The sequence below is a fragment of the Oryzias latipes genome, chromosome 6, assembly GCF_053564925.1.
Source record: "Oryzias latipes strain Hd-rR chromosome 6, Olatipes_Hd-rR_3.1".
Taxonomy (NCBI): Eukaryota; Metazoa; Chordata; class Actinopteri; order Beloniformes; family Adrianichthyidae; genus Oryzias; species Oryzias latipes.
Window position 1 is genome coordinate 32,263,309 of NC_136242.1, and position 13,164 is coordinate 32,276,472.

The 13,164-nt window shown below is 40.2% G+C and overlaps 1 protein-coding gene across 1 annotated transcript; it reads left to right on the plus strand.

The window, feature by feature from the left end:
* The first annotated feature begins 729 nt into the window (after window positions 1-729).
* si:dkey-246g23.4 (monocarboxylate transporter 13) lies at window positions 730-10,004 on the plus strand. Its single transcript, XM_011476482.4, has 6 exons — window positions 730-1,111; window positions 3,347-3,613; window positions 3,851-3,994; window positions 4,071-4,780; window positions 7,225-7,465; window positions 9,425-10,004. The coding sequence occupies exons 2-6, from the start codon at window positions 3,379-3,381 to the stop codon at window positions 9,625-9,627; spliced, it is 1,533 nt and encodes a 510-aa protein (XP_011474784.1). The 5' UTR covers window positions 730-1,111; window positions 3,347-3,378; the 3' UTR covers window positions 9,628-10,004.
* The last annotated feature ends 3,160 nt before the right edge of the window (window positions 10,005-13,164 follow it).

Consider the following 13,164-nt stretch of genomic DNA (forward strand, 5'->3'; position numbering starts at 1 on the left):
TATTTGATCCCTTCCTGCCTGCACTCATCTTGTACTTGTTAACCAGAGTTTTGAATTAAAGTGGGATTAGCCTGAAATTAGGTCGAAAATAAGAAACGCTAAAACATTTGGGGATTTTTTTTTTCTTTGTTTGATGAACTGTTTTCAACCCTTGTTCTATCTTAGATGACCCCACCCTTACATTGACGTGTTCTCCCTACCATGACAAAGGTGGATAAAGGTGGAGAGGATTTCATTTAATCAATGGAAACCAGTGAAGATCACAAATCATTAAAGAGAAAAAAGGTTCAGCCCACTGTTTAGTGTGACCCAACCCCCAATGTTAAAGTGCCTATGATAGCACAAGGGTTACAAAAGCTCTTTTATTAGCTGAAAGTGGCATCATCCTGCTAACAAGATTAAAATGATTGCATCTGATGAAATGTGCAAATATGAAAGGCATGAATGAAAATGAAGCATAAAAGCCTTTTTGGTAAGACAGATATAAAATTTGTGCACAGCTTACTGAAATTTTGGTTGTTTAGAAAGAAATGCATCTTCAAAAATCCCGGTTACTTAACTCACTGAGTGTATCAGTCTTAATCTTTGTTCTCAGTCGTTTTTACTAGATGTGATAAAAGCTCTCTGTACAGAAGAAAGTAATCTCATTACGTCTCTTATCACTCTATATTTAGGCAGGGGAATCCCTGATAACATCTGTCCTTAAAACTCCTCTTTTTTATTGGCATTGGACTGAATCACACGCACAAACACGTGCACGTTTACAAAAGTCCTGATAAAACTTTGACCTACGTCCGTCTCACTGTAATCAACATGTCGACACACTGAGGAATACAGAGAAAACGGGTTTCAAAGGTCAGACTGAGGAAGCTGGCCACGTGTTACATCAACCCTTTTTTTTTTTTTTTTTTTTTTACTTAATATTCTCCTAAAGCCCCTGCTGTCGCAGCTGCCTGTGAGGACGACTTGCACCTCCAGCTGAGCGTGGTTTTACCATCACCACCCCTTCCCTGATTGCCTGCCTGTGAGGGAAAACCTGCATGTCCGGCTGAGTCTGGAGAGCTGCTGGCCTGAAAAGAGGAGCAGGATGCTTTCAAACTGACCTCAACAGGTAAAGCAGAACAATGCCAGGTGGTATAAAACTGTGACTTTTACTTTGAATCACATTGATTAGTATTATACACTTTCAATTTTGCGTTCGGGCTTGACAGTCCTTCGATGCTCAATCAACCTTGTTCTAATTATTTGCATGATGTGGTTCTCATCACATTAAAACAAAAAGACCTAACTCTGCAAGAACAGAAGTATTTATTTAATTAATTTAACCAACTGGATGGGGAATAGTTGCTGTTACCCTTACTGACAAAAGCACAGATTAACTTAAGTGGTTTCCAGAACTTTGCTCAGAAGTTGAGCTGCTGTAACAGAGCTAATTAAATTTCCTCCTTATATCAAAGGAGGAAAAAACTTTGTCCCGACTCAAGCAAGTATCTTCTTAGCTAAGACAAAAGAAGGGGAAGCTCCTCTTCCTCCCCTTCTGCTGACTGTTTTTACATGAAATATTTAGCGGCAGCTTCCTTACGTCATGATGCTTAATGACTTCTTTACCTGCCTGTAGATTGTCAAACACTTCCTCACTGACATGCTGCTGCGACATCTGAGTCCTATTAAAATGTGTCAGATGGCAAATTTGAGGTGAGCGAGTCCGCACACGTTCAGCTCCACAGGTCATGGGCCTGTTTGCGAATTCCCGTGAAGTACAAACAACACATGTAACCCTGCAGCAAATCAATGTTCTCTAATAACTAAACTACATAAGCAGAGTGTTAAACTGAGAGCTCAGCTCTTTTTAGATCCTAACGTTGCATTTCATTTAGGCTCTGGACTTTGACTTGACCGCAGCAGAACTTCAGCACATTATTTCTGCTGTTCAGCTGAGTGAACAGTAATAGCGCTTACATAGAAGGGTCGCTGTCCTTGTACTTAAGCTGGTTTGAACCAAGATTTCAATGTCTGATGACAGATTTGAACTTTTTTAACTTTTGTTTCTAGATGGTGTCTGGATCAAAGAGCTCAAAAACGACCCAAATAATATTTCTACCCACCTAAGATTTGGGGCGAACTATCTCGCTTTGATGCATACGTGCACAATTGCCTTCTAAAAACTGTAAACCAAAATAATATATTATGTGAAGAACATCTCAGCAGCTTAATATGTCCCTATAATAAAAACAAAAAACTTCTGATATTTCGTAGCATATCTTGCTGTTAAACCAAATTTTTCTACACCGCTTAATGTAGTTTGACTCTGATTTTGTTTTTCTTTACTAACCTCATGTGTTAGTCAAATGCATCTCCTAAATGTCGGAATATAAATTCTATGTGCATTTTATTGACTTTACGTCATTTGGGTACTTTTTTAAACTTAAAATCTGCTCTGATGTTATTTTCAGTGTTAAGAAGTTTTTAAGATTTTTCCAAAATAGCAGTGTTTATTTAACTCTTCTGCTGCGATCTTTAGCAATTTAACGTAAAGCTACTTGACAATAAGACAGAGAGTCTGAGCTGGACTCAGACTGTCTGCGTTCTGATGTTTCAAGCGTTCAGTCTTTCTCGCTATAGATAGGTGGATGTCCCCTGATTTTGTAAGGGACAGAATGAGGAGAATACTTAACAGAGGTAAAAGTAACGGGGGTTGCTTTTTACATTTGTGTGTCATGACTGATTGCATAAACATGAGGGTAACAGAGGACAGCTGAGGTTGCCGTGTAACCTGATCATTTGTTTTTAGTCCTGTCATCTTTTGTGCTGCTGTTGCGTAAGAGCTGCAAATCCATTCCCTAAACATTGCAGCCAACATGAATTAAGAACATAGCAAAATGTAATATTATAAAGGCTTTGGACTTTTTACTGCTCAAATTGTTGTAGTTTGGGTCAAATTTACACGGATAATCTCTAATTTAACATTTTCAAGGTAAATACTTTCAAAGTATCCACATTTTTTTTTTATTATCAGACTTAATCCTTAAGCTTTAATTGTATTTTTAAAATCCAAACATCTAAAAACAGTTTTGAAATGGATCCCAGTTCCACCCCTTTGGCCTTTCCAACCACTCCTTCTTTCCAGACTGTCACGTAAAAGGTTTCAAGTTTCTTCTGGCAATCTAGGAGTAGTTGTCAGTGACCCATCTTAATAGTGTGGCCTCCTGATTCTGTTTGGAGAGACAGATGGTCATTGCCCTTCCATCCTTGCATGAAACACACAACTTCTTTATGTGCCATACACCACACAGAATTCTGGAGTGCAGACATGCACCTTGAATGACATCCTCGTATGTTTTTTTAGATAGATGTTCATTTCAGACTCAACAATTCAACATGGACCCTCCAGGGAAAGCTTGGAACAAAAAAGTCCAGGTGGAACGGGCAGTGGCACCTGACGGCGGTTATGCTTGGTTCATCCTGGTCTCGTGCTTCTTTGTCTTCGGCCTGACCTTTGGGGTGGTCAAGTCCTTCGGTGTCTTCTATGTAGAGATCCAGCAGTACTTTGGAACCACAGCGGCTGGAACATCATGGATCACTTCAATTGCCGTGGCTACCATTCACGTTGCAGGTAACCACTTTGTTTTCTATTGGAACATGAGTCTCTAGAGAGTTCTACTTGGGAACAATGAAAGAAATGTTGTCCTACAAAAGAACAGTTGCTATGGTAACTGCTTTTTAAAAAGTGGAAAAATTCTGAATAACAGAACAAAAAGAAGATCGTAGTGGTCACTTTCATGAAATTGCAGCCAAATTGAGTTGACACCTGGTCAGAGAAACAAGTCTATGTTTTGGTTGTGCTCCACAGCGCCGTTGGCGTCGGCTCTGAGTTCCCGCTACAGCCATCGCTCTGTAGTGATAGCAGGCGGACTCATATGCAGTGTAGGAGCCATTCTTGGGTCTTTTGGCAACAACCTGGTTCAACTCTACTTAACAGTAGGCTTCCTAAATGGTAACATCCAATCACACCAACACACCAACTCTTTTACAAACACCAAAGGTGCTCAACACTATGTACTTTCCTCCAGGTTTTGGCTACGCGTTGACATGGACCCCTACAGTGACGATGCTGGGCATGTACTTTGATAAAAGACGCCCGGTGGCAAATGCCTTGGCCAGCGCCGGAGAGTGCATCCTTACTTTTATCCTCACCCCCATGTTCCAGCTGTTGATAAACAGCTTTTCCTGGAGGGGTGCTTTGCTAATCATGGGGGCCTTGCAGTTAAACTTGTGTGTGTGCGGTTTGCTACTAAGACCCTTAAAATCCACCAGAGACGTCACATGTGTCAATGAAGGGAAGGCAGAGGAGGATGGCCTGTCCCGGAAGATGCTCTTAAAGGACATATTGGATGAGGTTAAGTCAAGTATTCAAGAAGAGAAAGAACTATACACAGAGGAGTCCAATCAGGAAACATCTAAGAAATGTCTTGATGATACTGAGGTGGAACCCAGTTTAGCAGAAGACTCTACCAGTTTAAGGGAACGAGATCTAAGGACTAGAGTCCAGCAATATGTAGATTATACCCTCATCACAAACCCTCGATTCATGATCTACTCTATGTTTGGAGTATTTGCCGCTCTGGGTTTCTTTGCCCCATCTCTGTTCCTTGTTCCATACGCTCGCAGCAAAGGCATTGAGGAGTACCAGGCAGCTGCTCTCATGTCCATTTCTGCTGTGCTGGACCTGATTGGAAGAGTGGTCTTTGGCTGGGTGGCAAACCTGAGACTGGTGGAGACGGTATGTCCAACAATTCTTTACTCTGACAAATATTTTGATAGACACACAGCATTACTTAAGCTTTAGTGACACGCACACGTACCGGTACTGTGGGTTTTGGGTTGTCTGGACCGAGGAAGGTCATAGAAAAGTGCGGCTGCATCTTAAGGGGAGCGCAGGTGTGTCTTGCAGTTCCTGCAAGGCTACCCCAAGGGATGTTATGAAATCGGAGTGTAGCGTTATAATGCATGTGGTAAGTGTATTGTGAAGTATTGGTGAGGGTAATGTAAGTTACACACACTTTTGAGGCACGAGTACACACAAGCTTTGGTCTTAAGAGGTTAATGTTATTAAAATAATTCAAAGGACGCTGGCCAGAAGGTTTGCCCACAAACATTTCCACCTCACCAAATCTGATACTCCCTGCAAAAAGTTGTGACACAGCTGCTTTAGTTGTTAGTAACGTGCAAGCAAATCCCACACGCACAGGGTGTGCACGCTACATTTAAGTGCCCTCTGCACAGAGGGAGCATGCATTTATCACATAAAAAGCACTGACAGGTTTCTTGCACAGCCCACTGGATTTGGAGGCATCAAAAAAACAAAAGATCCATACAACAAGCTTGTGTCTCACCCACTTCAACCCTTAGTCACTGTTACGCCTTGGTCACATATCCCAAAATGCCACTGCGCGGCAACCAAAATGCATGTTTTTAGGAGGTGGCCATGTGTGAGCATTTGTAATCAGTGGGGGCAGTCCAGTAACAGTTTTAGGTATGGCACCCCGGGCAATTGCCCATACGGGCAATTTAAAGGGGGCGGCCAGTCAGTGCTTGGAAAAACAAAAAAATCTTTGCCACTTTTAGTTTCCTATTATCTGTTATGTCGCAGAGTTTGGAACGGCCTGAAACATGCGACTTGGCGCCCCCTGCAGCTGCACGTTCACCTGTCTTTGAGAAGGTGTCGCAAATGTGTGTGGAGAAAAAGGGGAGGGGTCGAGGGCGCAGAGAGCGAGCAACACAGCCTCAATTGCGCAACACCTGGATTATTGCGTGCCTTTAGTTTACTCTGCTGATGCTATTAATGTTATTCTTTATTAACTATTGTAGACATTTTGATTCTTTATTTTCCATATAAAATGTATTTTTTTACGTCTGCCTTTTGTTTATGTAGTGTTAGTAACCTTTTTGACATAAAGACAGCAGGTAATGCAGGCAGCAAAACAGCTGTGCTTTTTGAGATAATAAATAAAAAATTGATCATTTCTTTATGAATGCATTGAGGCGTTTTGGAGGATTTTTACTGTTGTTGCACAAAACTTTTTCAAGACCTAAAAATTATATTCACAATAACAGGTTTTTAAAAATCTAATCCCTCTGATGCATTTCACAAAGACACACACAGGACGTCACACACCAAGCAGAAATGAACTTATTGCTAAAAATGATGACAGGAGTCCAGCTCTAAAAAAAATGGCCAAAAAAGCAAAGAAAACGGAATAATTTGATTTGTTATTTCTAATAATAAATTTTGCCAGGCTTTGTTTGTTTTGTTCTGCAGCATGTTTATATTTGTATAATTTTGACAGAATCTATTGGAGGGAAAAATACTATACAATATTTAGAGTTTACTTTGATTTATTCTGGATTAAGGTTCCTGGTTTTTTTCAGATTTATGTTCAAAACATTAAGTTTTAAAGGTTTAAATGTTTAGCTTTTGTGTAAATTTAATATTAACTGTTTATCTGGTTTGGCCCGCAACCTAAAGCATGTTTTGGATTTAGGCCCCCTGTGCGACTGAGTTTGACACCCCTGTAACACAAGTTTATAAAATTCATGTATTTATTTTGTGTAAAATGGCCAAATGAAAATAGGGAACACAAAAAAGGATTTCGTCAAATTGTGTGTGACATTTACACATCATAAGAGCCATTGTTGGTTCGCCAATCCAGCTGCTGCTGCCTTGTGGCCGCCTCATCCCCGACTGACTGACAGCTCCCTGACTGCCGCCGTCAACATTCATGACCACGCCAACAGTTTTCAAAAATCAGACAGCGGCATTGAAATCTTGAAGATTTTGCCGACGCCTCCCCATAATGTGGTGGCAGTTCTACGACCTTGAAATTTCGTGCAGGTCACCTGCAAGCCTCATGCAGGTTTGACTGTTTCTTATCAGTTGACAACCTGTGTCCCCCCTCCCCCTCGTAAGGGCAGTTGTCACTGAAGCCTAACACATGTACAAATAGAAAAGTTGGTAAAATACTTTCAGGAATAAGACTTTAGGATTAAAACACCAATAAATAATCCAGTGTGAAAAATGTACTCTACTGCTCTTTAAATCGAGACCCTAGTCTGAACAGGTAACCAGCAGCAGATGTTAACTTTATGCTCTCATAAAATTTGCCTGAACTTTCTCATGTGACCTTTGACATACTGATGCAATACCTGTCTTCTTCCTCCATCCAGGTGCAGCAGCTGACAGCTACGGTGGTCTTGCTCGGCGCTGTGCTGCTCCTCTGCCCACTGGCCTCCACGTTTTATGAGCTGGTTGCCTTCAGCGCGGCTCACGGCCTGGTGTATGGAGCAACAGTTGCCATCCACATCACAGTTTTGCCGGAGGTAGTGGGCGTCCAAAGGCTCGGAAGTGCGCTGGGGTTTTTCATGCTAATACGCAGCAGCGGAGGCCTGCTTGGACCGCCCATCGCTGGTGAGCTTCCAGATCCAACGGGAAACTCAGTCAGCCAACTGCACAGTTCAAAGAGACGTGAAATCCAGCTTTGAGACTTTGATAGAGATTCCCCTGTGATTCACTGCAGTTTGGTGCAGGCTGGAAATAAACTCAAAGCAACAGAGATTATCCAGCAACTGCATTCATTTAGAAAATGCAAACATTTCTATTTTAAGAGCTTTGGAAACAAACCCTGATCTGCAGTCCATCATTTTGTTGACGCTGTCCCTCCAGCACATTAAACCTTGGACAATACACATGCTCAGTCATCATTCAGTGTTGGATCTGCAGCACAATGAGCCAAACAAAAGGGGACTCTAGCTGATTATGGATTCTGTTCGTTTTACATGATAGATGTTTTAAAACCTCTGACTGACAGACACAGTCAGCATTTACAGGGCTGTTTGGCAAAGTTGGAGCCCATTAATATACACAAGGCGATGTTGGTTATCTTCTTTCTGCTTCAAACCATCCCAAAAAATCCCAAACTCCTCTGGAATCATTGCTCCAGTGACATTTTCATTTGCTGCAGCACATTCTATCAACAACCCCGCCATAGAAACAGCTAAGAATTTGAATGTCGTAATGGATCCACGTTCAAATCCCAATCCTCTAAACAATTACAGTAAGTACAGCCTGGGAAATAGCTGCTTCCTTTGGCAGCCCCAGCAGAAAGTGCCCTGCTTCTGACCACATCTAGCAGTAAATAAGCTGGGGGAGCCCTTCCAACTGGGTGGAAAATGACACACATTCACACATCTGAAGCTTGGATGGCTCATGTAAAGCTATTTTATGGATGTCCAATGAGGCTGGTCTATTACGTCGAGAAAAACGCAGTGAAGGGAAGAGTAATGCGAGTTCTCGCTTTTTTCTGTGCAGAACTTTCACCTCTGGCAGAAAATATCGCTTTTTGCACGGTCAGGAGGAGGCCGTCGTATGTGACAAATGTCAGAAATATGTGAAATGACCATGACCTCTCAGCAGTACATTACATGGTGGAAGCACACACACTGTAATGTGTTCAAATTACACATAAGTGCCGGCGAAAGCACCAGCCCTTCTGCTCTGCTGTCTTAATTACCAGAATAATGAGGGCGGTGCAAAGTTTTTCCTCATTTTCAAAGTTTGGTTGTTTTGAATGGAGGCAAAGCAGTTGAGGGTAAAAACAAAGTGCTGTTGTCAAAGCAGCCTTTACAAGAAAAATGAGGCGACTCCAGCAGAAAGCACTGAATAATTAGGCAATCGATTTTGTTTAAGCTAATGTTCTCAACCGCAAAAATATGTCCTTTTGTAAATCTGTCACGCATGTCATTTAGTAAATCATAAAAAGTTCTAAATTCCTTCTTTTTTAAAAGTGCTATGTTTTTTTCCTCCCAGAATTTAGTTTAACTGGTTAATTCCACAGCGGAGCACCTCATGTAAATATGTAAATGTTGTATTTCTTAAATGCTCCAGGCTGGAAGTGACCTCACATATAGTTCGCTGTTAACGGAACCAGAAATGATGCAAAGCAAGGCAGTGCTCTATTTTTAGCTCCGTTTCTGACATGGAGGCTCTTTAAAATGATTTTTTTTTCTCCATGAAACTTTTGCACTCTGAGGGTCTTAAACCTAAGGCTGTGTTAGAATATCATCAGCGTCATTTATTATCAATAAATGTAAACTGTAACAGGATTCGAGCAGCTCAGGACAAACAGAACACATCAGATGAGAGGTAGTCACAGTGTGCAAATATGCAGTTGTGCAAGTGTGCAATTTATAAACAGAAGGGCCAATTTATGACCATAAAAAGAGGAAAGGGCCGTAAAAAGTCTGGTTTCTGACAGTCTGTGTCATCGCGTGGGGTGTGCTTTTATTAGCAGGTGTTCAATATACACGTTATTTTTAAAATAACTGCATGGTTCATTTCATGTGACTAATGTCTGCTTTTGTTTTTCAGGATTCTTTATTGACAAAATGGACAGTTATGGGACGGGTTTCCTCATGTCTGGAGTGGCCCTCCTCACCTCCGCTTTGTTTTTGCTCGTTTTAAATCTCATGATGCAAAAGGATCAGAGAAAAAAAAACATCTTCAGCGATATGGAAACAGAGGAATTGGGACAAAGTTTCAGAGTTGAAGGAAAAGATGTGGACATGACATGAAAACACTCTCAGGTTTTTGATTTTAAAATAGCAACAAAAATGCAAATAAATAACTGTAGCAACACAGCTCTAGAGATGAATGAATCGTTCACGTTTTTGGAGCATTCTAACCACTCAAACAGAAAAAATGTCTCTCTTTTGGTAGCTAACAATATTCTGCAGGTTTTTCTCGAACAGAACATGTAAAGGGTGCTGCTTCTTTACCACAAAGTCTGATGTTAAACTCTTCTTTCTGTGCAGATTTTGTTTATAAAGCTTTTGTTGGTGTACACTGGTTATAGTGTAAATTTTCTTATTGCATAATGTCACAAAAAATGTTAAGGTCATAAGAAAGTTTTACTGCACTGTAATAAAAAAAACACTTTGTTGATGAACAACCCTCTTTTTGCTACATTTGCAAAGTTTAAAGGTGAACTCTGGCGCCCCCCAGTGTAGAGCTGCTGATACTGCAACCCGCAGTCTTCCCAGTGGTGAGCAAACAAAGTAGGATTGTCTGAAACACAATAAGAATAAAGCTTTGATGCCATTTTAAATTTAGTTTCAATACATTTCAATAATATGATCCGTAAGCCCCTTAAGGATTCCATTAATATTTTTCTTTTTTGGCCAAATCCTAAATTGGTTTCTTAGCTAGGTTCAATTGAATTTTATTTGTATACACAACAAGAGTCGTCTCAATGGGCTTCGTATAGGTTAAACTAAGCTTTAAAAATTCCCAAACATGTTTTTTCAATAATAATAATAATCATCATCATCAGGATCACCAAACAGCTGAAGAATTATCTGGTCAGAAAATAAGTGGACGTCCTTCAGGTCAGTGAAGATGCAAACCTTTTTTTGGCAGATCTCACTCAAAGTTTAGAGCAATTTGAGAAAATCCGGGTGCGTTCAATTTTCTACACGAACCTTTCAGAAATGTTTGCTGCTGGGATTACAAAGATTATGATTCAACACCAAGCAACAAAAAAAATCTAGATTTGTGTTCATATCAGTGACAAAAATTGTCAGGAAAACTGAAGTTGATAAATAGTAGAAAAATAAGGAAAACTATAAATTATAGTAAACTTTGGACAGACATACCATAGATGACTGTTATACTATAAATGCACAGCATCAACTCTATCAAACTACAAAGAACAATTACACACAAAAAAAGAGAAATCCTCTAGAACTGGTCAAGTTGACAGAAGTTTTGCTGGAAGCTAAAGATTTGAAACATGGAGGAGCCAAATGTTAATTTAGATAGCAACCCTTTTTTCTCCTTCTTTTTTGGCTGCTGTTCATTTCTGCAACCCAAACAAAAACAAACAAAATAAAAGTCAAACCAGCCTCAAAATCCGAGAAGCCTCCTTGGTATCGCCAGAGTTGAAAAAACAAAAAAGGGGTAAAAACATCTTTTCTTGTACAATAATTGACTCATCTTCAGTTGAAATTAAAGTAAATTAAAATGTTAGTTATTATTATAAATAAAAGTAGATTTCCAACTGTGTCAACCTTTAACTTTCAACCTTTTAATTAGGTCACTTTCTTTCTGTTTTTTTAAGTTTGCAGGAACTTCGCCATCTCAAAGTACCTTTTTAGTCAGAATGGAGTCAAGACTTTGTGTTACAAAAACAGCCTGTCTCAAAAAGACAGGACGCTTTAGACCCAAGAGTCAAAGGTAAATAATTTTCAGTTGTGGTAAACAGTTTTTCTGTTTTCCAAAGACACTTTCTGCTGGTAGTTTCTCCAAACATACCATCTCCATGTCGTCTTTTTTTGCATTTTTTTGCCTTGAACTTCCAGCATCAGTAAAATTTATACGGTGAAAGTCCGTAAAAAAATGAAGGGCTTAGAGTTCCAGAGGGAATTTGATTTGGTCTTTACTCCGGAAACAAACAAAAAAAACAATTGCTTCCATGTTGAATATCTTCCTTTGTATAAATAAGATTACTCGGTTAAGAGCAGTGGAGTCATTTAGGTAGACCGATGAATGCCTGTTTGTTTCAGGTCTTCCTTTATTGAACAAGTGGAGATGATGCTTTTTGCTCAAAATCCAAGCAGCTCGTACAATTTTATGTTATTTTTAATTTAAAAAAAAACGTTTTTCAAAAATGTGTTTAATTGTTTGAGCAAAAACTAGAACCAAATGGAACATCAAGCCAATTTAAAGTAAAATATAAAAGAAATACTAAATTAGAGCCGCGAGGGGAGGATCTGCGCCTCTCACCAACCCCTTCTGCCGCTGTCACCCTAATCAGGACTGCATAGAACAGGTTACTTTAAAAAAAAAAAAAACTTTTTTCAAAATGGCGGCTTTCCTGTTGGTTTAATCTCCATAGCAACCATTTCTTTTTTTGGTCGTCTGGGGGGGGTGAACTGGTCGAGGAAATTTTTAGGAAAAGAAAACTTTTGGATTTCTATGTCAACAGAGGTTTCTTGTTAACCACGCCCACATCCCTTATATGTTTATATTGTATGTTACATCATTTTGTCCATCTTGAGACAGTGACTCATGCATTAAATTTCCACAATATTCGAGTAAAAAAAGGGATGAGCAAGAGGGAGAAGCCACTTTTGCATGCTCGCCATGCTAACGCCATGTGACGCCTACAAACTTTAAAACCAACCTTCTTTTTTTCCAGGCAGCTTCCTAATGATGCTCGAGGAAATAGGAGGCGATCTGCTTTTTTGAAAATTCAAGATGGTAGCCCCTGGTTGAGGTCAAAGGTCGTGGTTGTAGACTAAAGCTGGTGACGTCTATGAAATTTCATGAACATCGCTCCAATAAGTTTTTTCCCATATTGTGGGAAAATGTAAAAATTGAAAATGTTCACACTTTGCAACAAAATGCTCCAATCCCATAATAACTGTTGGGGCGGGGATCATAAAGCATCATAAAGCAACAAGTTACTGGATGTTTATACTCATTACAGTCAGGTTCAGATGTACAGTACATCTACAAGGGGCGGGGCCTGTCCACACACACTCAAGTGTTACAAACAAGTGGAACAGTCTTCCACTGTACATCAGGGAGTGTCAAACATTACAGACCTTCAAAACACAGCTCAAGCAGTGGCTGAAAGCAAACCAGTCCTGTAGCCACTGACTTTTAACTCTCATAATGTACCACCTTCTTGTGTTCTTATTGTATCTGTGATTCTGTCTTTTGTTTTGTCCTGTTTTATGTTTCCTGCCTAGGGACTATGGATGCAAATTAGCATCATTGCTATAATCCAGCATGTTTACGCCTATCATTGTTTGGTAGATGTTCATTAATGTGCACTGTCCCTATTAAATAAAGCTTAAATAAATAAATAAATAAATAAACATCCCTGTTGCCCGGGAGGAGGACCCCCAGAAGAAGAGAGGGTCCCATAAGGAGTGTTGTAAACATGGCCCAACCAGGCTCACCCACAGTTGAAATTTTGGAGAAGGCCGGCACTCGAGGGCAAGGACCAGAACCCAAACCACAGGGACACAGATACCCCCAGGATCAGATGTGGTGTGATCCGCGGCTCATGGCGTTGCCAGAGAACTCAGGGATCCCCCACCCTG